A 27,777-nucleotide genomic window follows, 5' to 3' on the forward strand; every position below is an offset into this window, starting at 1 on the left:
CCTGACCCAGGAGTCAAACTGGGGTCTCCTGCATTGCAGGCGGATTCTTTACCAGCTGAGCTGGTAAGCCCTTCTAAGGGTATGCCAGGTATCAACTCTTTGCCTCTTAATTTCAAATCTACTCTTCATTGTCCTGTTTGTGATCCTAGAGCTGGACCCCATAAGCACTTCCCTTTAGCCAGCTGACTTTGCCACTGGAGGGACCCTGAAGGAAGAGGAGGCTTTGTTCAGTGAGTGTCCCTGTGTTCTTGTTCCTGCAACGAGTGCTCAGTTGGGGTGTGGGAAACCCATGGGCCCAAGTTTCAGCAACAGCAGGTTCCAGTCCCACAGGTCTCCTTGTTGGCTCCACAGTTAATTCAATACTACTTCCTGCAGGAAGTTTCCTAGCTGGTGCCCAGCAGGATTCCCAGTGAATTCAGTGGCATCCCTGGGGTTGGACCCCTGGTGAGTTGACCAGCCTGTCAAGGGAAAGTTCCTTGGTTCTCCAGTGCCCTGTAGGGAGCTTCTCTTTTGCTAGCACCTCAGGGAGCTTCTTGACCTCTACTGGAGCCATAGCCATACCCTCCCCAACAAGGTCAGAATCTCAGCCTTGGGAGCAGGGCTGGTGGGTGGTGGTGGTGAGCTTTCGCAAACTTGATCCTTTTCCTCTGCCTCAAGCTCTAACAGTAACCATCCCAGTGTCGGCTATTCCTGTTTTCTTTAGTAGCTACTCCCATTACTATTTATAACTTCATATATACATACATTTTTCTCTCTATAAAGCTTCCCCATATAAATTTATAAAGCATCTCCATTCAGATTACTCTGTGGTTACTATCTCTGTTCAAAGGGCTAGGCATTATTCCAAATTATTACTTTGCAAATATTAACTTATTCAGTCCGTGTAGCAACCCTTCAAGGTAGGTATGGTTATTAGTCCCATTTACCTGTGGAGAAATGGAGATATTGAGCTGTTTAGAAATGTGTCCACACTGACACAGCCAGGACCTGATATGGGACCCTGATATGAATCCAGATAGCCTGCCCCAGGGCTGGGACTTCAGCTGCTGGTCTCTTCCCATATTCTCTAGAATTGACAGACTGGATTATTTTGCACAAGTCATTTAGATTCCAGAATTCTCTAGCGCATTGGAGTTGGTCATTCTTTCATAGTTGCTCTCTCCTCCTTGTATTTATTGAGTACCTACTATGTGCCAGGTCTGATGTTCAAGCTGAAACTCCAGTAATTTGGCCACCTGATGTGAAGAGCTGACTCATTTGAAAAGACCCTAATGCTGGGAAGGATTGAGGGCAGGAGGAGAAGGGGACAACAGAGGATGAGATGGTTGGATGGCATCACTGACTTAATGGACATGGGTTTGGGTGGGCTCCAGGAGTTGCTGTTGGACAGGGAGGCCTGGTGTGCTGCAGCTCACAGGGTTACAGAGTCGGACACGACTGAGGGACTGAACCGAACTGAACTGGTGTGCCAGGTATTCCCTTTTAGCTCAGATGGTAAAGAATCTGCGTGCAGATGGAGGAGACTGGGCTTGATTCCTGGGTCGGGAAGATCCCCTGGAGGAGGAAATGGCAACCCACTCCAGTGTTCTTGTCTGGAGAATCCCATGGACAGAGGAGCCTGGTGGTCTATAGTCCATGGGGTCACAAGAGTTGGACATGACTAAGCGACTAAACCACCACTATGTGCCAGGCACTAGCAGAGGAGTAATGATGTTATTGGCCAGCTTAATGGTAATTTACAAAAAGTACCTGTTCTCCCAGGTACTTTTACCTAGGAATAGGTAAATCTAACTCAAACTTAAGTTAAAAATAGAGTAGTTTTCTGTCCTTGACAGGAAGTCTTTTTTATACTTATTTTCTGTAGAAGTGTCTTTGGTCATGGTTGCAATCATGGTACTAAAATACATTTTTTTTTTTTTTTGCCAGAAATCTATGCACACTCTCAGGCAAATACAGTAGACAAATTTGCCATTAAATTTATGTATTCTGTAAAAACTGTGTGTGGTTATTTCTGCTCTGAAACTTGAACTTAATAGTAACACTGAAAATGCTTCTGAGCTGTAGGAAGAAGCAGAGTTCACAGATAAGGGGACTTCTGAGAATCAGTCACCAGAAAGAATTAGTGAGAACCTTGTGTGTTTCTCTGACAGCGTGACTGAGTCCACACTGGAGTGCCTTTGCCTGAGGGGCTGCTATAATGAAATTAAACTCTCATTTGGGCTAATCTGCCTCCAAGGATCAAGGACCTGGTTCTTGGAAACTAAGAATGGACAGAAAACTTCTTTAGGATTTATAAAGCTTTGCTGGGAAAAGCAAAAGTATGAAAAACAAAAATTCTTTTGAATAGTTTGCAATGAATAGTATTAAAATTGTGCTTCAAATGAAACCCTGGCTAGCAACTCTTCCTATTTTTTCTCACCAAATTAGATCAGTTAAGATGGCTCAGTACTTTCTGAAAAATGCTAGAGCAAAGTATTAGTCATTGAGTCATTATTATTTTTTATTACCTTTCACTGTGATATGGGCTTCCCTGGTGACTCAGATGGTAGAGGATCTGCCTGCAATGCGGGAGACCTGCATTCAGTCCCTGGGTCAAGAAGATCCCCTGGAGAACTGAATAGCTACCCACTCCAGTATTCTTGCCTAGAAAACTGCATGGACAGAGAAGCCTGATGGGCTACAGTCTATAGGATTGCAAAGTCAGACACAACTGAGTGACTAACACACTTGCTATTTTATAGTTTAGGAAATTTGGGAGCAAGTGACTGTTTCTTTCACCTTTATTGTTTGTCACCCGAGGGCAGCCTGGACTCCTAGCCTACCTGTGTCTGAATTTGAGGTATAGGCTCTGAATCTAGTGTGGTTATTAAAAAATAAAGGTGTCATTTTATGTTTTATGGATGCTGTCTAGAGTATCTGCTGAGAAATGAAAATGTTACCATATCCAGACACAAGAGGGCACTCTAAACAGGCCAAGGAGGATACAGTATTGACAGGGAGGAATGGAGGGAAGGAGTAAGCTTAGTCAAAGGTAGTGTTGAATTCAGGGATCCCTCTGTCTCCAATGTTCCCCCTTCTTCTCCCCGCTAAACCACCCCACCCCCCGCAATCGTGCCTCCACTTTGCTCTAGGAAAAGAGCTGTTCAGGCCCTAGATTACCTCTTCACATGGTTAAATCGAGATTAAGGCTTTCAGAGTCAGAATTCCCAGATCTCTTACTTTGGCAAAAATCTGCATGTTGCCTTTGCTCTGCTAACTTTCCCCATTGGCCTCATTGGATATTGCTTCGATAAGAATGTTAAAATGGAATCTTTTTTTCTGATGCCAGCAGAATTGAACTGCTAGTGAACTGAGCTTTACATTGGATATAGAGTGTTATTTTTTCCCTACCCACTCTCCCCCCAGCTCTTGTAAGTACAGCCTTTATTAAGGATGAATTTTATACAAACTTGTGTTTAACCCTCTGAACCTTTCTTAGCCCCTAGAATAAGCTGGATGATTGAGCTGGAGTATGGAGAGATTCTCAAATGAAATGTAAATTTGGAATGTAATTGGTAACCCAACTGAGAGGTTTGTCTTTAACAGATGGGAGTCTTGGTGATACAGTGTAGGTGAGTTTTGAAGTTATTCAATCTTCATGAGTATTAACCTCTACTAGAGGAATGTTTAAGAAAAAAGAACCTATTCTTCTGGCTACTCTGTATTAAGTAGAGAGATTGGAGTGCTCATAGCCCATGGAATTTTTTTTAAGTTTGACACAGTTAAAAAGAATCACAGAATTTAACCCAGATTTCTAGAATCACACCAATGATTCCATCAGAATAGACAAAGATATATATTGAAATTACCATTTCAAGAAATATACATTGGTAAATGTTTACATACCTGGGTCTACAAGAAAGGCAAAATCTAGGAAAAAAACATAAACAGGTCTGCATATTTCTTAGCATGCTTTCTTGTTTTTTTTTTTCAGTAACTTCGAGCATTTGTTATGTGCTTAGGAACGTGACTGTGCTTTCTTAACCCTGAGAACAATGTGATGGGTGTGTCAAGGTTGAGAGGGGGTCCACCCCTGACAAAGACAGGTGTGCTCCTGACCTGGCAAACCCATTATTTTCCTGTTGCACGAATCACTTGACTCCTCTTTAAAGCTGTCACATTTATTTCAACTGACGTTTTCTGTGGTGAGCCAAATCTTGGTACACAAAATTTGTGCAAAGTCCTTCTGTCTTGTAAAATATAAATCCAGGGCCTCAGATGGACTAAACGGAGATTGCAGGCCCAAACGTTTATCTTTCTTATTTGAACGAACAACCCTTCCTTCCTTCCTGGAATGTGACTTAACATTTAAAATTCCTATTAAATCTCTGGATACACCCAGAGACCTCAGAAAGTTCTCTCCAGACAGAGCAAACATCCTCCTTGTATTTGGCAAAAGAAGAAACGGATGCTTGCATGGTGTGCAGACTCAGCTGCTCAGGGCTGCTCTTTAGAAGAGAAGCCCACTGAACCTGGGCTGCCAGAAAAAAATGTTAACACTGAGCTGAAAATAAGCATTTGCGCTTGAAAGAGGCCAACAAATCTGCAGAGTACATGGGAGTTCGATGGAAGCAGTAGCCAAACTGAGGCACCTTGCTCTCAAAGACTGGGGTACTTGGGGCTACTTGGGCTGTGGGCCCCTGGTATCCACTCTGTATTTCTCAGGGAACAGAGGCCCTGCTCCAGGCAGCCCCTGTGCTTTTGGGGAGCCTGCAACAACCCAACTTGGGGGTGGACTCTGATTAGTCTATGCCCATTAGCACATCTCATTTGCCGATTGGTTGAGGGACAAGCCTACCCGCAATCTGGGGCAATGATATGCAAGACCCTCCCTGGGACTTTTGAGAAAGACACTTGCTTCTTGCCGATGCTACCTGGAGAGCTTCTCTTTTCTTCTAGACCGTGTTGGGGATGAACATGACTCTGAATCTTAGGATCAAGGCAGGTATTTCACCCCATTCTGAACACAACATCAGCCTAAGGAGGAAGGGAGAGCTAAGATAATCAGGAGAAAGGAGCTAGAATCCTGATTCAGTTGGACCCAAGGCATAATTTTATGCTGGGTTTTTCAGCCACTGAACTAATTAATCATTTTCTTTACTGTTTAAAGTAGGCTGAGTTGAGGTTTATATTACTTGCAACCAAGGTTTCCAAACTGCCAAGTCATGTCCAAGATGATTGGGGTACACGTGCACCTGTATATGTGTAAGGTACTGGCAAGGCTATGGTAAGGAATTCTTTCTTCCAAAAGGACCCTTGTTCCAAGAGAAAAGAGCATTGTTCAAAGCTCTGTGTCACAACCGCTTAAGTTTTCTTGAAAGTACTACATGGTACATTTTATGATAAGTGGGCTTCAATTAAAAAAAAAACCAAGCCAGGTGTCAAATGCAGCATATTTTAATTTGTTTCAAATAAAGCAATATATGTATATATATATATATTTCAGAAAAACACCAGATGTTAAACTCTACAAAAGCGCATGTGTCTTCAGCAGATCATGTTTGTCTGATCAATAGGAATTTTGTTTCCAACATTAACTCTCTAAAGACGATCAATGGACTGACATCACTGCTACAACATAGGTTGCTACTGAGCCTCTGATCTTTAGCCACGTCTTGATTTTCCTAACAAATGAGTAAATACTGCCTGGCTAAAATGCTGCAATGTGTTGATGAGAAAAAGCGCCAACAGATCAAGCAAAGCCATGAAAGTTATGAAGCAAGCTAGAGCTGATTATTAGAATTAGTAAAAATGATTAAGAGAGGATGACACAGCCGTACAGGATTTGTGTATTCAGATTGACTCTCTTTTGGCAGCGAATTGGGTCAGCACCTCCGGCAAGGAACCGAAACTGAGTGAAAACGGCCTTTTTTTTCCCTCTCTCCACGCTCAGGCCACCAACGTCACAGCCGGGACTGAGAGAACCGTGGCATCTGTGGAAACTTCTATTCTGGTGGGGCAGAGGTTGCACTGGGAGACCCTGGCCACGTTGCCCCGGAAAGGCCTGGCCTCCGCGTTGTCCGCGGCGTGCTGCCTTCGCCGGGGCTTTTCCGGATGGGCGGGGGCCTCGGGGGTCTTTGTCCCCAAGGAGGCCTCTTGGTTTTTGGCGCCGCCCTTGTTTTTGGGACGGAAGCCGTTGTGTGGCTGTCTTCTGTGTTCGTGGCGGTTGTTGCTCTTCGCCATGGGATCGGCTTCATTACCACTGCCCTGGGGCTTGGCAGATCCATTTAGCCTGTTGTTGTGATACTGCGGATTAAATCTTCGTCTTTGGCTAGAAGACCCATTCTATAAAAAGAAAGAAAGAAAGAAAAAAAGAAAGAAAGAAAAGAGGTAGATATTAGATGCCAACAAACCCAAGGTGACATCAAACCAGGGAAACCAAACCTCTAAGTCACAGGTCACCTTTTTTTTTTCACACCCCAGAAGAATGTGACAACATGCAAATGAGGTCAAGCTGATAAAACCCTCAAGCTTAAAAGAATGGTGGACTATCTTGTAAATGGAAGTTCAAGAAAATTGCTGATGTTGAAAGAGAGGTTACAGAAGTGTAAGACAGACAATTCCAGAACCAGGCCAAATAAAACCCATCAAGTATAAACCTGAAATAAAGAAATGTAACACAGAGGCAGGGGAATGACGGTTCTCTACCATACATATTTCTGGGACATTCTGTATGGACTATATATATGCATTCTCATGATCACATTACCAGTTTACACACCCCTAGGTCTAAAGGGCGATTATCTCTGGAGGTGGGGACAAAGCTTAGGTGTGCAGGCAGGAGTGTCCACATTCCTATCTCTGTGCACAGCTCCCTCACAATGTGGGATGAAGCCAGAGTTGGGAAGAGACAATATTCAGACACATGGGATGTGGGCCTCTGCCTTTGTACTCCTGCCCTGGGCCCTGAGTTACTAGCGGCGGGTCTGCCCTAAACCAATACCATCCATCACAGTACACAAACTAAGAACTTTATATATTTGTTTCTTACAATATGATCCATCCAGGGAAGTAGTCCAGACAGACCCTGAGAATAGGCTTGGGACATTTGGGAACAGAATTCCAGGGTCTTGGGTATTTGAAGAACTTTCCAGAAGGGAGAGCGTAGATTCTGGGTAGTCACCTCTTAGTCTTACTCCGAAGGGAGGGCCATGGGCCATGGCTGGGGAGGGCCAAAAGGGTTTACTATAAAGCATGGGGCTCAGAACAAGGGCCTTTCTTGGACTTGGATATATTTTCAAATTTAAACATGCTGTCACCTGAAATGCTTTGCTGAAAATGTATCTATGTGGTTAACATTTAATCTGGCCTCCTTTGTTTTTAAATAAATTGTGACAGAAATTAAAACTAAATTTTGGACTTAATTTTAGCATGGGGTTTAATAATGAGCAAGGAACAAAATCTGTGAAGGTGTATTTCAACGACAGTGAAACAGCTTTGATTATGATCTTGAATCGAGGACTGTATGAAACACTCCTTGTCAAAGTGCAGTTTTAAAGTTCATGAAGACATCTGGGGCTAGAGAAATGCCTGTCAGAGTCACTAATGAGAATTCTAACAGACCAAGACCACAAAAGCCAACAGGGCATCTGTCAGAAAACCAGCATTTTGGAATGCTTAAAAAAAGTCTCATTATTCAAGCTCCCTTTCTGAAAGAGGATGAAAAATATCTTTATAGCATGCCCAACTTCTGAATCATCAAATCCCATTTCATGGTCATTCTTTAATAAGCAGGGATCACTTCTCAAGAATATAATGGAGAAGCAGAAGGAGAGAAGACTGTCCTTTGGATATTTCTGTTTTTAAGGATCATTGTAATGAGAATTAATAATGTCATTTTGAAATGCATGCTGAAAGCCCAAGAGAAGAAAGAGCAGTGTGAACTAACTTTGGCCTCTTATGGATAAATTAAAGATAAATGGGAATTAAAGGATCTTAAAAAACATGCCAGATTTCTTCTCACTAATGGTGTCAGTAGCCTGGTTCTCAATCTTGCTCCCGTGTCTGTGAGTCCTTTCCATGTGTGGGCCAGTTACCAGTACCTGGGTGGCACTCAAGCCATGAGAAATACCATCTCATGCAGAAGGACTCTTTGCTAATGCTATCAAGTGTGTGAAGACTACTTCCTCCACAGGGGAGAGTGCCTGTGATGGGGACCAGATGGACTAGGGGAGCTCAGGGAGGCTGGCCAGGCACATGGAGGTTCCACAAGTCAGGCTGCTGCTGGGGGCAGATGGAGCCTAGGGTGACTAGCAGTGGCTATTTTCTTCTGCTGCAAATGGGTGGTTTCTTGCCCAGGCAAGGCACCAGGGTCTGCGGGACCCCCGGAGGCAGGGCAGGGTGGCTTCCTTGGGGCGGCTTACCTGCTTATTAGCCGGCACAGCCTGGTGAGAGCTGTCGGCGGTGCTGGGAAGGTTGCTTGCCATTTTGGGGTTTGCTGCTTTACCTTCGGAGGGCTTGTTGTGACTTGATGACTTCCGGGTAAAGTTACTCTGTTTCCCAGAGGTGGCTGCGTGAGCGCTGAGCAGCGGCAGCAGGGAGCTGCAGGGAGTTCTTGAGGAATAGTTGTTCTTTGGATGTGTAACTGCAACAATAAGTGCTTGGTGTTAGGGGCTGTGCCTCAGTGGGCTCTCCTGGTGGCTCAGATGGTAAGGAATCTGCTTGCAGTGCAGGAGACCCAGGTTCGATGCCTGGATTGGGAAGATCCCCTGGAGAATCCCATGGACAGAGGAGCCTGATGGGCTACAGTTTGTGGGGTCGCAAAGAGTTGGACACAACTGAGCAACCAACATTCACTTGCTCACTTACTCACTCAGTAACCTGTTAGGAGATGAGAAGTTGGCAGGAACTTCATAAAAACCATAAGGGAAGACTTTTTTTTTTTTTTTTTTTAAAGATGTCTTTGAAAAAGCACTTAGGTGCTTGGAACCACAAAATGTCTTCTGTGGGAATCAGTGAATAGCATAATCATTCAAGCTGGGAGACATTTGTAGGAAAAGAGACAAATCTGAGCAACTTTAATATTGTCCCTTAGGTTGAGAACCACCTGGGCAAGAGGGATAAAGAAGCCCCAAAGTACCCTCTCAGCCCTGTCCACAAATGCACTCTGCCCCTTGGGTTCCCCATTACCAAACCCATTCTTGCTGTTCTTGTCAGATCCCTAGACCAGCAGGCGCTGCGGAGATGAAGAGCAACCTAGGGGCACATCCACATCCTAGACCAGCTCTGACTTGGCCGGTCAGAGCCACGGTGCTGGGAGCGTGGGGATGGAGTGATGCTCGGTGTCAGGGATTCCGTCACCCCAACTTTAAGGCCAGGCCTGCCAGCCCAAAAGATGCATCTTCTCTCTTCCATTAGAGCTATATTATCATTTGTTATCAACTCTAGAACCCCACTGCAAATCTGCAACAACTCCAATGCTAATGTCAACCCAGGCTCATCAGGCAGATTCCCAGCAGGGATTAGGAAGGTCTGTTCAATGTTTGCTATCACCCCTCCCGCTGGTTTCTGAAAGGGGTGGTTTTGATGGGATGGTTTCTATGTGATTATGCTGAACTGGGGCTGGAGGGAATCAACTCAGGGATATATTCATGACCTTCCTGTCATAGTTCACCAGAATTTGACTGCCAGTCTGGACAGCAAGACCTTTGGATCTTTAAAATGGTCACCAGTTTTGAAAAGCCATTTTCTCTACTACCTGTGTTGGCTTAGACTTAATCCCAGCATTCTTCCTGAGGATCTGGAGCATGGGTAGGGATCACAGCACATTAGAAATGGAAAGGACACGGATGCATCTCCAGGCCCTTCATCTGACAGGTCAGGTGTGATGGCATGTTGGGGGTTGTCCAAACAGGACCAGGGGATTTTAGTGGCTCTTTGCTAACAATGTTCAGTTTCTAGGGGTCATTATTAGGGTCATTTTCTAGGGTTCAGTAGCTGTGGGCTTCCAATGTGCTCTCAACAAAGCCCAGAAGTAAAGGGCCTTTTGAGGACCACTGTCTCCCAACAGGGGAGGCTGGGTTCCAGTGTGGATACTTGGGATTTGGTGAGGGATGGTTCCTCCCACTAGGTGGCACTGGTGGGCTCTGGAGGAGAGCAGGGGATGCTGCACTGGCCTCCCCTCCTCAGATGGTGGGGTCACTTGGCGTCAGGGGCTCGCCCGTTATCAAGCTGAAGTGGAAACTAGTCTGCGTAGTTAAATTTCCAACTGTGAATCATATAGTCTGGCTTTTTTCTACAAAATCTTGGGATGGAGAATGGCAAATGGAGTAGATTCTTTCATAAGAGAGGAAGTATATAGAAAAAAGAAAGAAAATAATTTAAAAGAAAGGCAGTCAGAAATTCAGATATTTGTCAAAGATAGGTGAACAAGGATGCTCACAGCAATGTTATTTTAATGGTGAGAAGATGGAAGCAACCTAAATGGCCACAATCCTGGGACTGTTTATGTCAATTATATTTAAGTAAATTATGGGTTAAAATATATTGACATGGAAAAATGTCAACCATATATTGTGAAATGATAAGAGCAAATTCTCTTACTATATATGTATGTCATGTAGTATAGTAAATAAGATGCAATATAATTAAATACACTGCATAATTTACACAATAGATTACATGTGCATAGAAGTGTGAATGAACCTCAAAAGTAATGTCATGTTCTATTTAATATAGCTGTGTAATTTTTAGATCAAGATTGTATTTTTTATACTCAGCAAAAAAATGCAATTTCCACTTTGAAAAAAAAAAGTGCAGTCAGATCTCCATTTCTTAGCTCACTGTGAGGCTGTAGATATTCCATGTCCTTCATCTGTCCTTCCTACCTCCTTGTGACTGTCCTTGGAGCCACTTAATGCAGGTTCCCACCTCCCCCAGTGGGTGGGCTGGAGCAGGGGGGAAAGAATCAGCCAATTTTGTTGCATGTTAACTGCTCTAATTAAGGGAGAGGCTCGGGAACTGCTGAGCAGTGCGTGTGTCACACACACACACACACACACACACACACACACACACACACACAGCTGGGCCTTTCATGACAATAGCCCATTGTTCCCAGACTTATTAGGGAGACTTGCTCTTCCCATAACAGGTCTCTGTAGAACCAGACTTTTGAAATGAGAGACACTTGATCCGGCAATGCTTAAGAAAAGTTTGCAAAAGGTATAAACTAGTTGACCTGTTCTGTTCTGCTTAATAAATCCTGGGGATTTACTGATGGGCAGTGGCATTTGAAGACTCGAAGTTCAGATCTTGACATTTTTAGTGACTCGTGTCATGACCTTAGATCATTAAACTTCTTTAGACCTCACTTTAGCCCCTTGGGGGACCACACACCTGACATTTCCCATACTGACTCCAATAGCGCCAGTCTTACTCACACAGAATTATTTAGCAAGTATGCAGAACTCACTTTCTCCGCAGAGCATGATTTGGGCCTTGAGCTGTTCAATGTCACAGGAGAACCGGGCAGCTTTCCCGAGCTCTTCATCATATTTACGCTCGCTGACAAAGTGCTGCGGGGAAGAGACAGAACCCCATGATGACAGAAATGACTGGGACATGCTGCTGATCCATTCTCTCTGCTCTCCCACCCCTGCTGTCGGTGTGAGAGCACCACCAGGTGGGGAGCAGGGTGACCCTGTGCTGGGAGGTGCCTTTCAAGAGGGCTTGGCTTTGTCCTGGAGCACGATCACCTTCTTGTTCTTGGGAACTTGTGCAGGTCCTGTCTTTACCCTACCTGGGCTTAGACAAAACTGTGGTTCAGGCAAGATGAGTGTCTGGACTCATCTACTTAACCTTTCAGCATCCTATGCCCTCTTTCTGGCACTTCCTGTCCTGTTGTAAGTTATGGGGTTGCCTTCTGGCCGTCTTACTAATCTGCCCAATGGCCTGCTCAGCTATCATTCCTCAAAAGAAAGTGTGTCAACCTTCCTAGACATCCGTCTCCATTTTTAATAGGGGACCAGGAAGTGGTAAAGAACCTGCCTGCCAGTGCAGGAGTTGTAAAGACATGGGTTCGATCCCTGGGTTGGGAAGATCCCCTGGAGGAGGGTGTGGCAACCCACTCCAGTATTCTTGCCTGGAGAATCCCACGGACAGAGGAACCTGGTGGGCCACAGCCTACAGGGTCGCAAAGAGTCAGACACGACTGAAACAACTTAGCACGCTTAGTAAGTCCAAAAAGCCTTTAGTAACTGGAAACCATTACCTTGAATGGTAGAATTTCAAGTGCTGTTAGGGGAAGTGGGAAAGAGATTACTTTTTAGTTCATTTAAAATTAAGATCTATGTGCAGATGACAGAGGGAGAAATACAGAAATAACTATGACTCAGTCCCTCTGTGAGTTTAGCAGGGAGTTCACCATGTGGCAAGAGAGACAGATACCATAAAATAAAATATAAGGTAGAATGTAGTAGGTGCTTTAGGAATATGAAAGGGAAAGAAATTATTTCCTGCTGAGGGGAATTAGGGAAAGAGTTATGTAAGAGGAAGCATTTGAGCTGAAACATTAAAAAAATATTGAACACTTACCAGACATGGGCCAAATTCTTAACAGATAATCTCATTTTTATCTGATCACATTATTATGAAGTCAGTACTGTTATTAACTCTGATTTACAGAGGGGGAAATGAGGTTCTAAGAATCTAAGAGAATATGTAATTAATCCAAGTTTGCAAGAGCTGGGCTATTGCATTCCAAAGCCTGTGCTATCAACCATTTTACAATGAGCAGGGTTTTGATAGGTAGAAATGAAACTTGGAAGATGAGTGGATTTCAATAGAGCAGGAAGCTGGCAATTTCCTATTCATCAAAATAAGTGTTTGTTATTTGTTTTGCCTTCCAGGATGTCTTTCTGGGTATCAGGACAGGTTTCACCAACCAGCCCCACTCTCTATTCTAATCTCCTTTGCGAGCAGAGAATGTCTGTGACATTGGAAGTGTATCTGTGTCCACAAGATGAAGGGTTTCTTCTACTGAAACTAATCAGCAATGATCATAATATATGGGGGCTTCCTAGGTGGCTCTAGTGCTAAAGAACCTGCCTGCCAATGCAGGAGACGCGGGTTTGATTCCAGGGTTGGGAAAATCCCCTGGAGGAGGGCATGGCAGCCCACTCCAGTGTTCTTGCCTGGAGAATCCCTGTGGACAGAGGAGCCTGGCAGGCTACGGTCCATGGGGTCACAAAGAGTTGGACACAACTGACATGACTTAGCACATATGCTCACATAATGTAGACTGGAGTCTGGTGGTGGACTTCGTTCTGAACGGAAGAGTACCTCAGTGGGGAAGACCAGATCTGCTCTAACAACTCCAGTCTTAGGGTGAATGGCTGAGCTGGAGGAAGACAGTGGAGGCAGAAAGGCAGGCTGGGGAGGCCGTTACAATCGACTGGTTGGAGGCAACAAAGACCAGGAGGGCATGTGAGAAGGGAAAGACCTCTAGAACTTCTCAGAAGCTTCAGGGGAAGTCCTCATCTCCACCGGGCTCCCTTTCATGTCTAACCAGGACAGAGGGGACCAAAGAGTTACTTGCCACTTTCTACTATCCCCAACCACTTTTATGCTGGGATGGGCAGATAACCCGAGTTAAAAAGCTAGCAGCAAATGTGTCTGCCTTCAATGAGGGAGACTCGGGTTCAATCTCTGGGTTGGGAAGATCCCCTGGAGAAGGAAATGGCAATCCACTCCAGTATTCTTGCCTGGAGAATTCCATGGACAGAGGAGCCTGGTGGGCTACAGTCCATGGGGTCACAAAGAGTTAGACACGACTGGGTAACTAACACACACAAATGTGACTTCAGAGCACCCCAGTTCCCTGGAAGTTGATCAGAAGCAGGGGTGCATGTGTATGTGTGTATGTTGAGTATACTAGAGAAAAAGATGGTACGGAAAATTTATTAACTGTAACTTCCTATCTTGTTGTAGATACTTTTTCTGCCTTTCTGGTGACAACTTCTTCTGGTAACTGTACCCTAACACAGTTTTGAAGATTCACAGCATTGGTGGATCTGTCAATCAAGACCTCTCTTGGCCAAATGGCGGATGTGACCCAAATGGAGGCGGTTCAGAATCTCTCTCTTTGGGATTTGAATCAAGAGAGGGTGGCTCAGGGGGTGATGACATCTGGAGGTCACTCACTCGGATGGTGGCTGGAAGAGTGTCTGGTAATTACTGCTGCCTACATCCCTGGCCAGTTGTAGCCTGGAGTCTTCAGAGCACACTTTGCTTTGGGGAACTACCTTCATATTTTTTCCAATTCTACTTGTTCCAGAGGTTAGCAGAGTCAGCTTCTGTTGTGTGCCATTGAAGAAATCCAATAAATACATATTTGTGGGTGGTATTCTTAATAAAAGGGCAAGTAAGCTAGAAAAGGATACAGGGAAGAAGTTGCCACATATTGTGCATTCCTTAGAATCCTCACTGTTATACTAGGTTCATACTTTGTGTTCACATGTGTGTGGTTTATATGCATAAATTATATATGGTGAAAATAATATCCCCTTTCCCAGATATAATTTATGGTTGAACACATTTTATTTGGGTCACTTTCAATAGCCTGTACCTCTCCTCTGTAATGCTATATCCCTTCAACCCATAGTATATTTAAATACAGTGATTAGGCGGTTCTTTACCCTTCTGTATTCTCAATTTCAACCCTGTGAAAGAGAGCGGGGTGTCTGATTTAGATCCTCAGAGAGCAGTGCTCTGTGGATGCAGAACAAACATAATAGGGATCAGAACTCTGGCTCAGGGTTCAGGCTGTGATATTTTAGAACTGACCTTAATTTCTGCCCTGAGTTCGGCCAGCTGCATCTCTGCCATCTGACTGGCTAGATCAGTAAGTCTTTTTAGTTCTTCTGCTTTCTTTTGACGAGCAGTCAGGATTTCCACTGCCAAATAAGAAGGAATAATACATTAACGCCAAGGATTTAGACATATTAAATGACCTAATTTCTTGGATCAGTTTTCCGTCTGCAGACTGATCACTTTGTTGGGCTATGACTGTTTTCTGAATTGGTCACTGAGGTGGGCTGTCCCTGGGTGCTCAGCACCAACCACTCATTTCCATATGTCTTTATCCACCACGCGTCAAACCAAACATGGTCCTTTCTGATTCACTGTACACCCACAATCTTCTTCATTTTCCCCACTGGCATCTGATCTCACTTACTTAATTTGGACTTTCAGATTTGTGCATTACTCAGAACAACAATCTCCAAGAAAAGAAACATACAAATCCTATCTGAATGATACTGCAAAGACAGGAGTCCACTAAGCAAAAGCCATTCTTCTGCGTGTGCTGTACTATTAAATTTGAACACTGGCCTCTCTGAACTTAACACATATTCATGTAGGGCAACTAGCTGTGTTATTGAAATATGACATAAAAGTTTTCTTTTATTAGCTTTCTGTGAGCTAGAAAATGCCTCTGCTTTTGCTACTCTGCAGATTTGTTTCCATTTTGCAACCAAAGAGAAGTTGCAGACCAGAGTGTCTTGTTTTTGTTACGTGTCCACAATGGAAAAATTTCCAGAGTGAGTCAAAGCCTGCTTGAACTGAATTCATGTGCACTCTTTAGCATCTGCACATACAGAGAAGACACAAAGGAGTTTTCACCATCACATTTCACACACTTGCCAGTTGAACTAAAGGTTCAAGTAGATGTGTGAGCCCACAGGTTAATTCGTATGTTTGTGTATGTTCCCCAAAAGATCATGGAGCTCAAAGCAATCAAAGCAATGAATACAAATACATTGGGTGAGATTTAAATAAGAAGTTTGATTTTATAATACATAGACTTGCAGTTCTCTCATTCCCGTCACATATGAACTGCCTTCATTTCTTTTGCACAAAGATTTTGAGTTATAACAAAAGAAAAGTCCATCTAACTAAAGGATATGCACACGGAATTCACATTCCTGTCTCAGCTGAACAAAGGTCAAGTGCTTTATTAGACCAGATTCACAGAGCACATGCCCAGCAAACAATGTGATTTCCCATTCTAAGAGTTCTTAATTTATAAATGTCCAAAATAGTCACTTCAAAAACCCCCAAAGATGTTCAGAATCAATCAAGAGTTAATATTTCCTGCAAACCATAAACCATTCTTCAGACAGGCTGAGAAACATCTATTTTTTATGCTGATACCAATGTCAAGATGTCAGTAAAATAACTGATCTGTAACTCATAAAGCCTAATCATCTGCCAGACTACTCTATTTATGCTTTGATTATTTACTGGGATGCCCCCTGCCTCCCATTTACAATACCATGTATCTGGGCAGAAGCTGAGCTGTGCCTGGTAGCATTTTAGGATACAGAGGAGCTGGAGAAAGCTTGTCCTGATGATGGGAGGCAAAGGAATTTTCATCGTATTACTGAATGACGTCCCAGGTTACCCAGTCACACTGGAAGTCACAAAAAGGTAGCCTACTATCACTTTTGGTGACAGGGTACATATATTTTGTTTGGGCCACACATTGTTGTTGTTCAGTCGCTCAGTTGTATCCGATTCTTTGAGACCCCCATGAACTGCAGCAAGCCAGGCTTTCCTGTCCTTCGCTATCTCCCAGAGTTTGCTCAAACTCATGTCCATTGAATCCGTGATACCACCCAGCCATCTCTTCCCCTATTATCCCCTTCTCTGCCTGTCCTCAATCTTTCCCAGCCTCAGGGTGTTTTCCAATGAGTCCGCTCTTTGCATCAGGTCCACACGTTACTTTTACAAATAAATTGCCCATATTTGAAAATTAAGACATTCCATTCAAAAGCTGGATTTCTGGCTATTTGTGGCCACAGTTGGCCAAGCATTCCCATATCAAGACCACCAGAGCTGAGGAGTTGCTGCCATTTTTACATGGAGCATGACATCCAGTGTGCCCTAGTCCACTGCTCCTCTGCCCCCACTCACCCTGTTTGACTCACTAATGGTACCTTCCTGGCCCCTGTGGGCATTTCCAATTCTGGCAGAAACTGCACATTTAGTTCTTTGCATTTATGATAACTAGGACCTAGTACACAGTGGGTGCCCAGTATGTTTGCTGAATGAAAGATTCCAATGAACAGATCAGTGCATTACTTAATAGGAATATGCAAAGAAAGGCAGAAGTTCCTTTTCTACAGGGCCACTTAAGAATATCTAGGACTCATACCTTTGATTGGGCTTCCCAGGTACTGCTGGTGGTAAAGATGTCCAATGCAGGAGACATAAGAGATGCAGGTTCAATTCCTGGGTGGGTAAATTCCCTGCAGGGAGTAATGGCAACCCACTCCAGTATTCCTGCCTGGAGAATCCCATGGGCAAAGAAGCCTGGCAGGCTACAGTCCATGGGTCACAAAGAGTTGGACACAGGTGAAGTGACTTAGCATACACTCACGCATACCTTTGATTAATCAATTATTTCCCATTATAATTCAACATATGGGTGGGACTAAAGCCTAGAGAATGAGAAAATGATTCTTGAGTGGAAGATGAAATGAGGTACTTTCCTCTAGCCAGAGATAAATGAGAAATTCTGAAGGTCCAGATTTGATGAGCAGCTAGTAAGGAGTCAGTAGACTCCGAGTGACTACATGGTTAAACAGATCTGACTTTTCTTAACGGATCATTTGTGGGACTGGTGACAATTAGGGGTGATTGTTCTTTTTGATTACGTAGAATTTGGGCATTCATACCAAACAAAAGATTTGGTAGAAATAAATATAAATGGGCCCTAAAATAGGAATGCAGGTGCAAGATCACCAATAAATTCTGAGTTTACACTCATGCAAATGTGCATGGGAATGAATACTTTGCATCAGCAAGTATTGGGATGAGTTTTACATATAGTCTCATTAACATTTCAAAGATTTCCATTATGAAAAAGCCCTAAAACTTGAGATCAAAAGCCAATATTCTCTGGGGGAGAAGTCAACATTTTCACCTCAGAAAAATCAATGACAGAAACAGAAAGCAAAACCAAAACAGATCAGTTCCTAAAATTCATTGATCCTATAACTTAAAATAGAATAAGTATGCTTTGAAAGCACCATCCTTTCAGAAATTTGTAGAAGGAAACAGTTCCATATGGCTTTAGATTTTCACTGCATTCAAGACTCGATTAATATTATTTATGTAGTTTTATAAACAGTCATCATCTGGTATGCTGAAATCCATTTCCTCAATAGGATTTATACTTTCCTTGAAGTTTCTGGAATACATTGGAAGCTTGTTCATATTACCTGAACCATAGAAAATTTCAGGGCTTCTTGAATAATACTCCTTAGCAGAGGGTGTATTTGAAATCCTGGTGGGTAGGGGACCAGGAGCTGGGGCAGAAGTAGCTCTTTAAACACAAAGTGTCTTTGAAATCCTTTTGATTTCTTAAAAATTCTGGTGAGTTTTGCATTTTGCTTCATAATAAATCTGTGTTCCATTAATATAATGTTTTCTTCCCATTTCTAGTAAATTCGACACTCTGGGAACATGCTTGTCTAGGCCTCCAATTCCCTGGGCATCCAAAGTTTGAGATCATAGCACTACAGCATCTTCAGTTTCTTCATCTGTAATATATAATAACTGTATACCCCTCACAGGATTATTATGGAACTAAATGAAATAGCCTATGTGAACTGTTTTGACTAGTATACTAAAAAACCCTAAATAAAAATACTATTAATATAGTGAGATATATTTATCTACTCTCTTATTGCACTTGCATTAATGCTCACTAATACTGGATCCCACAGCCCATGGATACTCAATTAACTATAATGATTCACCTAACACAATTAAGTACTCACAGTCTTCCCAGCTTTGTGTTAGGTGTCATGAGGAATAGAGACGCTTACGTTATAATTGGGGAAATGTGGCTTATATCATGTGCAGGAAATAGAAAAAATCTTGAGACAACAGGTAAGGAGGCTCAAAACGGTGGTCGTAAAGACAATTTGGGGCTTCCCATGTGGTGCAGTGGTAAAGAACCTGCTTGCCAATGCAGGAGATGCAAGAGATGCGGGTTCGACCCCTGGGTCAGGAAGGTCCTCCGGAAGAGGGCATGACAACCCGTTCCAGAATTCTTGCCTGGAGAATCTCATTGACAGAGTGGCCTGGTGGGCTATGGTTGACAGGGTTGCAAAGAGTTGGACACGACTGAAGTGACTTAGCACGCACAAAGACAGTTCAGTACTTTATAGAGAGATTTAATGGTTTCTTCTCTCCGTAAAGAAGACTCACGGTTAACAACATGTGTCACCTGAGAGAGGCTGCATAACTTACCCTCTGACTCCTGTTTTCTCAGGGGGTTGAACTAACTTCTTTACTAAGATGAGCTTTCTCTTTTGGACACACTGCATCAGGCACTGTGCTAAGGGTCCGACATGTGTCTCCTCCTTCTATCTTTACAGTAACTATTTGAGATAGACACAATTGTTATGCCCCCCTTTCCTTTTATTTTTAATTTTAACAACTTTCTGTTTAACCCAGTATATCACAATATATCATTCTTTCAACAGGTCAGCCGTACAGAAATTATGAATGTGAAATTTACTTTTTTAAAAAAAAGATATTCAGTCTTTGAAAGCTAGTGTGCATTTTACACTCATAGCACATTTCAATTTAGCCTAGCCACATTTTAAGTGCTTGGTAGCTGCGTGTGTTATGTCCCCTTTTCTGATAAGGAATCTGGCTTTGAGAACATCACAGAATAGTTCAAGGTCACACAGCCAGTAAATGGGTGGAACTTGGATATGATTTCAGTTCTGTTCACCTCCAAGGTAAGTGAGCTGGCTTCTCCAGGGCGTTGGGCAGTTCTACACCAGGAGAGATTCTTGAAATTAGGGGTATCCTGTGAACCCATCTGGCTGGTTCAGCTAGCCTGAAAGTTCTGAGTCTGCAGTTCCAGACGTATCTGTCTGCTGTGCGTCCCACTCTCCACCAGTGCTTAGCACATACAGAGCACACAGTAAATGTTCACTGACTGAATCAGTTTTAAAAATAGGGATGCTCTCCAGAGATGCCCCAAATCCCACAGGGCTTGGGATCGAATATTATTGTCCCAAGGAGGAAGAATGAACACTTGAAATCTGAAGCCTTCTGTTAACCTCTGAGAAAGTGATGTGCTAGTAACTTTCTATTTTGGTGCTAGAGAAACATTTCTGTTTGCGTTGGAAGTTAGCATTTTGGTCATTAGAAAATGGAACTGAAAATAAGCTGTACCCAAGAAATAGGGAAAATCCCGTCATGGGGTAATCTACTGCTACAGAAGAAATCAACAAATTCCATAAAAATAAAATGTTTTCACAATCAAAGGTATTGTGAAAGTATCTAAATATTCCACAGCTTCACCCCAGATCATTTTTAGTTTTATTTAATAAAACCTGCTATATTTTAGATTCTAAAATGTTGTTTAAAATTATTTAGAAAAGTCATCTAATAAAAATAATGATAGCTATTTTTCATAAAATGACTACTGAATTATGGCCAAGGGCCAGGCAAGAAAAATATTAAAAGAATGAAGAATTTAGTCTGATCCTCCACTGATTTAAAAAAAAAAAGCACTGAAGTCAAAAGTACAGGAATTTAGCTGAAAGCTTGTTGGGGATGCAGACTGCCATTTATCCAATTTATGAGATAAGATTTGGGTAAGGATGAAGAATTTAAAATGCCTAGGAGATAAAAATTGTAAAACTAAATCCCAGTTTAAAAATATGGTCTTAGGTTTCCCATTAACAAAGCAGATGAATTTAAAAATAAAAGAGGGATCAACATGTCCACTGGTGTTGAATTTGACTGAGCAGTCTTGTCTCAGCTGAAATTTCCAACTCATGAATCTCAGCCTATCTGAGATGGCAAATCCACCCTACTGGCTGTTGAGCAACTTTACAACAGTGGAAAGGTTTAGAAATAAGTGTAAAAAGAGTAAAATAAATCAAACCCAGAGTACTAATATTTTCTGTTAAATTTAGAAAAAATTTTGTAATGATCAAGACTGCCTATGTGTGTTCATTATTTTATATATAGAATATTCTGTATCTTAAAGCAATCTCACTTGTGATTTCAATTTAAAACATTTCTTTTGGAGTGTTAAGTTGGTAGGTATCAGTGAATTCGACTGAGTTTGTAAACAGAATTGGAGTGTTTTAAGAGAATTTCATTTAGTACATCTCTGAAAGTGAAAGTGTTAGTTGCTCAGTGGTGTCCCACTCTGCAACCCCATGGACTGCAGCCCACCAGGCTCCTCTGTCTATGGAATTCTCCAGGCAAGAATACTGGAGTGGGTTGCCATTCCCTTCTCCAGGGGGTCTTCTCGACCCAGGAATTGAACCCAGGTCTTCCGAATTACAGACAGATTCTTTACCATTTGAGTCACCAGGCAATTATTAATCTTATAAGTGTTGGTTAAGAGCTTGGAATACTTTGCTGGTTAGGTTTGTGAGTTTGCCTTCTCAGGTTTCTGAAGTGTTTGAAAAAATAAGCTATGTTAAATTTACAAATGTAATTCAAAATATTATATTTAAAAAATTTAATATTCAGTATCAGTTTAAACCCAGTTAATTATAAGTAGTCCTATTTAGGCACAAAAGTCTCCTGGACTTTAAATAAACCCAAGTGACACCTATTTTTTGCTGCATGCATTGCCCTCTGCTCAGTGGGTGCTTCTGTTCCATCCTTTTGGCCCCACTCAGAATCTGACTTAGATGGTAAAGAATCCGCCTGCAGTGAAGGAGACCTGGGTTCAATCCCTGGGCCAGGAAGACCCCCTAGAGATGGGAATGGCTACCCACTCCAGTATTCTTGCCTGGAGAATTCCATGGACAGAGGAGCCTGGTGGGCTACAGTCCATGGGGTCACAAACAGTCAGACATGACCGAGTGACTAACACTTTCACTTTTATTCAGAATCTGTATCACTGTCATCTGACCTATTGATTACTTCTGATTGGGAGGCTCCTAATCGAACAACCATGTGTCTACTTACTGGCTTCTTCTTTAACTTTATCCATTTCTGCCATTAATGAAACTTCTTTGTCAATGATGCTGGGGGGAAAAAAAACAAAAGCAAAGAATGCTTAATCAAAGATAAACTTTTAATAGGCACAGGAAATAAAAGAAAAATTATTTTCATTAAACAAAATACAAGATTACCATAAATATTTCTATGTTACAATGCCAGCAGTAGGCTCTGCCTTTCCAAAAATGAGGCAACATGGAAGGGATGCTCCCAGTGTTACACAGTGACATCTGCTGATTAAATCATTGTCAGCAAATCTAAAAACACAAGCCTTTTCAGACTTTCAGAATTGCACTGCTTTGAATTTCAATTTGGGAGTATTTTTGCCCTATGAATTTTCAAAGTTCCAAAACAATATAATAAGTATCTAAAAAGCTGGCACTCAGGTTATCAAGGCCAGTAGTTCTCAAATGTCTCTATGGTTCGCTCTCCCAGAATCGGTCTGGGAGGGAGAGAGAGGGCCCAGTTCTGATGCATGGGTCCTGAGAAACATGGGTCTGGGTCAATCCATCCACATGTTCTGTATTGAATCCATGCTTTCTTGTTCACCCAAATAATCATTTCAAGGTCAAATTAACCTTTTCCATTATATTTAATATATTTATTGGTTAGTCCTTTGAAAAGGTATGATCTGGAAAAGTAATAATTATCTGTCCAAAAGTTCCTCTCTCATCCTAACTCCTTGCTCCCCTTCCAGAATCAACACATCACAAATCACTTATATATTCTCACAGATTTTTATGTGTATGTAAGTAGAGATGCCAGACTTTTAAAAGTTTTCATCTCAACCATAAATATTTCAATATAGATAGTTCAAAGATAAAAACTTTGGGGGGATGTAACCACAGTATTACTACAATACCTAAAAACAATAAGTAATTTAATGTTATCAGATATATACTCAGTATTCAAAATTTCCTAATTGCTCCATACATTTTTTTTTAACTGTTTGAACCAGGATCTAAATGAGGCCTGTTCATGACAATTGGTTGACTGTCTCCTATATCCATTTTAATCTATACATTTCCTCCCATTTCTCTTTATTTTTTTCCTTTGAAATTCATTTGTTAAAAAAACCAGGCTATGTGTCCTGTAGAGTTATTCAAGGTCTTAATTTTGCAGACTGCACGTCCATGGTATTATTTAACCCAATCTTTTCTATTTTCTATACATTTGCTATGATATAGAAATTTGATTAAATTCAGATTTGTTTCTTATTTCAGGAGAAATTACTTTATGTTATATACTTCTATCAGCAGACACATAACAGGACACACTTATAAATATTCCTCTTAAAAAAAAATAAAACCTGAATGTGCTCAGACTTCTACATTTCAAAATAAATGTAAAGGAAATACAATGAACATCTCTAATGATTATTATATTAGTAGCTGTTGGTGGTCATTGCCTAGATCAACAGGATTTGAAAAATGAGAATATTTGAATTCTCTCAATCTTTCATTTATTTACTGAAAACTTCCCTAAAGAAAAACCTTCCTTTACCAACTATTTGGTTATCATGAAGTACAGTTTGCATAGATGAGTCAGGATAAATGTTCGGTTCTCTCCTTTATTTATCAGTTTTCAAAACAATAGTTGGTTCCTGCAAAAGTAATCAGTTAGATGATTTTTTTGTGGTTTGTATAGTTTAATTATGAAGCCATATTTAATGTGCTTCAATACACTTCAGTTATTATCCTTATTACTTTATTATACTCAGATTGTTCCAACAGATGTACTTTTTGTTCTCCATCAGAAGTACTTTTAAAATTTAAAGTGTGTTGAAAGTCTATTTCCCCTTAAGAGAAAATATTGTGTATTTGTCAAGGTAGGAAGTGGTTCCTGGGATGTAACTATGTCTAAGAGTTTACGGCTCCTCAACCAAGGATATAACCTAAGCACTTGCAGAGTAAGGACTGTTTGCTGAAGAGCTTGGCTCTTTCCACCCAGGAAATCCTAATGGAAAGAGCTGACGTGAACAAGGAATGGCAAATTCTCCAGAACTGGGCTTGAAGCCTAAACCATCAAGTGCAGACACGTGGCTTAAGGTCACTGGCTATGACCATTTTGGTGTAATTAGCATATTAGGAGGACTGTGCCTAATTTATTGACATTAAGTACATAGGATGTCAGTGTGTTCTAAATATAGAAAATACATGATGCAGAAAGATGGATGGCGAGAAGACAGTCATTATCCCATCTCTGTCCCAGTTTACTCAGTCCCCGTGCCTAGAGGTATCTATCTGCTACCAGTTTCTTGTGTTTCTTTCTGGAGGTCATACACCAGCATATGTTCATGAATTGTATGAAATGCTGGGTTAAGTCAATAGGCTTGTACTCCTGCAATTATCAGGTATATTTAGCTTTCCTTTAAAGTTCACAAATGCAGCTACTTAGAGGCCAAGTGAATGGAGCAGGCAATTCTATGCTAGTTTAGGAAAATAAGGGTAATGGATAAGCTGGTAGGGAGCTTAGGTGAGAACCTAGAGATCTGGGGTCAGGAGCCCAAATGACGACAACACGCTAAGCTATTCTGCCTGAGAAAATGCTTTAAATTTTTATAGTCAATCCTGAAGGAAATCAACCTTGAATATTCACTGGAAGGACTGATGCTGAAGCTGAAGCTCCAATACTTTGGCCACCTGATGTGAAGAGCCAACTCATTGGAAAAGACCCTGATGCTGGTAAAGATTGAGGGTAGGAGAAGGGGACGAAAGAGTATTAGATGGTTGGAGAGCACCACTGACTCCATGAACATGAGTTTGAGCAAACTCTGGGAGACAGAGAAAGACAGGGGAGCCTGGTGTGCTGCGGTCCACGGGGTCGCAGAGTCAGACACAGCTTAACAACAGAAAGAGAGATGAAAAGAGAGAGAGTCAGCCAGGACGGTGTAAAGGTGAAGAGGCTGGGAGAAACAACTGGTAGTGAGGTAAGCAAGGAGCTTCCAGAAGCAGGAGGACCACAGGTGCTACTGTGAGGTGTCCACTGTGTGGTGTGTGAGGTAAGCCTTGCTTGGGGCATCCAGACCTTCACACTTGGTGTGAATGGTCTGAGTGTGTGTGGATACACATGCACACACACCCCCCACAGACCCTCGCACACACAGACTGAGGAAGCGGCTGAGTTTCATGTCTGCATCAGTGCAGGGCTGAGGAGATGCGAAGAGGTCACAGCCGGAAGGCAGGGTGCAGGTGAGAATGTGGGGGTCTGGCCCACATCCCTGAACTAACACAAATCTCAGGGCTCTTGACTTTCTGCACTCATGGAACTGGAGTCCAGGGGACTGGGACTCTGCTGACTTATGGCTGCAGGTCATGTGAAACTTGCTCTATTCTCTTCATCAACACAGTGAAGCCGGGTTGCCCGGGGGGGTGGGGGGGGTGGCTATACAGGCTATGCCACAGAGAGCATGAGGGAACTCTAGTCTGTGGGGAGACTGACACACCATTCAGCCCCTGGCCAAATACTAGCTGAGGGTGGGGCTGGGGATACAGCTGTGGATTAGAAAACCCAGATTCCTGCCATCCTTGTGGAGCCTACATTCTTTTGGGGGAGCTGAGAGGAAGAAGGTGAGAGGATCTGTTGAGCTTATGGGGCAAACAGTGAAACACAGATGGAGAGAGAAGAAAATGACAATGGTGAGAAGAGGAACTTAGGATTCCCCACCCTCCATCAACCAGAAGGCTAAGATTAGAGTCTCCAGGTTCTGAGATAATGCAAGGTGCACGTGATGCCAGATGGGGTGTCTTTAGATTTCGAAGGACAGGATGGGGCAGACTGCAGTCAGAATGCCACGACAGTCTCCACAATCCCCATGGCCTCAGTCCCCAAACAGGACCACGGACCCAGCGGGGTGTCCATGTGCTAGGAGGAAGATGGTGTAGGAAGGGGCCTTTGCTAATTTCTTTATCAGCTATAAGATCACAGTTAATTTTTGTTGATTAAACTTGTTAACATAATTATGTGCTCAGAGAGTTTACAAGATGGACATTTGGGGTATAATCTGTATCCCTAGGTCTAACATGTATTAAACAAAGCTGGACATTCACACCACGGTTAGTTCAGGCCTCCTGGGCTAGCAACAGTAGGGATGAAGGCCACACACAATAAATTGTTAATCTGTTTAATGCCCACTGGAGGATGTGAAAAGCCTGTGAAGTTGGCATCAAACTATGTCTCCATTCCTCTGGGTATTTCAACAAAAAGACCGTCCTCAAGCATTTTAGTAATTCAAGCCCTGCTATGTATGATTGCTTTCAAAACTCATGCATCAAGGCGAGCCAAGGGATCTCTGCTGCGTCAGGACCCTGCTCAGAATATATGAGCTGGATGCAAAGCAGGATTAAGGTGCTGGCCCCAGGCAGCGCCCCCAGGACCTCTCCTGTGAGAATCAGTAAGGTGAACCTGAGAATTCCACTGTATTCTTTTGTCCTTTCAAGGCAGCAGGTTTCTGGAAGGGAAGACTAAGGGACGAGGATGTGGGAGTTGCAAAGGAGGATGGGACAGTAGAGGCTGGCCAGCCCTCCGGCAGGCTGTCAGACAGCAAGGAAGCAGCAGCATAGCGCGCTGAGAGCCAGTTCAAAGGAAGGTCCAAGCGGAAAGGCTGTGTCTAATCTTAGGTCCTCGACCAAGGATCAACCCGTGCCCTTAGCAGCGAGATCGTAGAGTCCTAACCACTGGACCCCCAGGGAAGTCCCTGAGCCTAACACCTTCTAAATGCCCACAGTGCCTGGTGTCATGTCCAACTTTCTGAGCAATTTCATCAGTGCCATTCACAAGTCCCACAAAAATTTCTTAGAGACACGAGGACAGAGATACACACTGAAGGGCTGTCTAACAGGAAACAACTCTCTGGGCTGGGCAAGGGCAGAGGGTGCTGGGCAAAACCCAGGAGGGAGTTAGGAGACAGGGAGGGGAGGAGGGAGGAATGGCACTGGAGAGTTGACGAGCCACAGAAAAATTAGTGTCACTGTCCCATCCCTGCTGCAGAAACAGAAAGGTCATGTGTGGGCTTTCAAGGTACCACTGTGTGTAGACAGACAGCAGCCTCCAGATGAGAGCTGTTTGTAACTTACACCCTGAGAGTGTGCTCTGTGTCCCGCACATTAGGGAGAGCATCAGTGCATCACTACAGTGAATTCATTCAAGTGTCCTAACAAACACCCTGGGAGGTATGAGCTCCTCTCTCCCCGCACCACAGGGCTCTGGCACCTGACCTTCCTGTTGCTGGAAGACCTTTCCTCCCCAACCCTGCCTTTCTTCATCTCCTTCACTTGGTGGCTTCCTTCAGGTCTCTGCTTAATCATCCATTCTTCAGAGAAACTCTGATGGAGTTTTTAAAAACTTCCATTCTTAGACTTTATGATCTTAGACTATTGTGGGCTGCTCGACAAAAATGGCTTGATAGTGATGAATGGAAGGGAAGACAGCATATTCAGTTTTCTACAGCATAACAGTAATGAAACTCCTTAATTGGTATATTGTAGTGCTTGCATATAAATCATGTTTATGCAAAAATTTATATAACTTTTGTCACTGATGGAATCTAATCATTTGAGACACAAGCTTATGAATAAAGAGTACAATGATATTCACAAAACCTCACAGGGTTTGGCTCAGAATCAAAACATGTAGAGAATGATTCTGTTTGCAAATTGGGAGGGTAATAAATTATTGAAATTTGTACTTTCCCCATGCTAATCATCTGAGATTCTAGATTTGGGGTATATTTGCTTTTCAAAGGTG

General features: G+C 42.7%; 1 protein-coding gene across 8 annotated transcripts in view; it reads right to left on the bottom strand.

Annotated features, from left to right (window-relative positions):
* Positions 1 to 5,420: 5,420 nt before the first annotated feature.
* Positions 5,421 to 27,777, bottom strand: part of SPATS2L (spermatogenesis associated serine rich 2 like) — a 182,114-nt gene continuing 159,757 nt past the window's right edge. For 5 of the 8 annotated variants that reach the window (XM_040228848.1, XM_040228847.1, XM_040228854.1 and 2 more), the window contains 5 exons: positions 22,000 to 22,058; positions 14,824 to 14,933; positions 11,453 to 11,555; positions 8,403 to 8,623; positions 5,500 to 6,324 (listed from right to left, as the gene is read on the bottom strand). In XM_040228848.1, the coding sequence (XP_040084782.1) occupies positions 5,929 to 6,324; positions 8,403 to 8,623; positions 11,453 to 11,555; positions 14,824 to 14,933; positions 22,000 to 22,058 (889 nt within the window). In that variant the 3' untranslated portion in view covers positions 5,500 to 5,928. Of the gene's footprint in view, positions 6,325 to 8,402; positions 8,624 to 11,452; positions 11,556 to 14,823; positions 14,934 to 21,999; positions 22,059 to 27,777 lie in introns of all 8 variants that reach the window. The other 3 variants (XM_040228852.1, XM_040228851.1, XM_040228846.1) reach the window with 1 other exon arrangement.

The sequence above is a fragment of the Oryx dammah genome, unplaced genomic scaffold (assembly GCF_014754425.2).
Source record: "Oryx dammah isolate SB20612 unplaced genomic scaffold, SCBI_Odam_1.1 HiC_scaffold_27, whole genome shotgun sequence".
In the NCBI taxonomy this organism is placed as follows: domain Eukaryota; kingdom Metazoa; phylum Chordata; class Mammalia; order Artiodactyla; family Bovidae; genus Oryx; species Oryx dammah.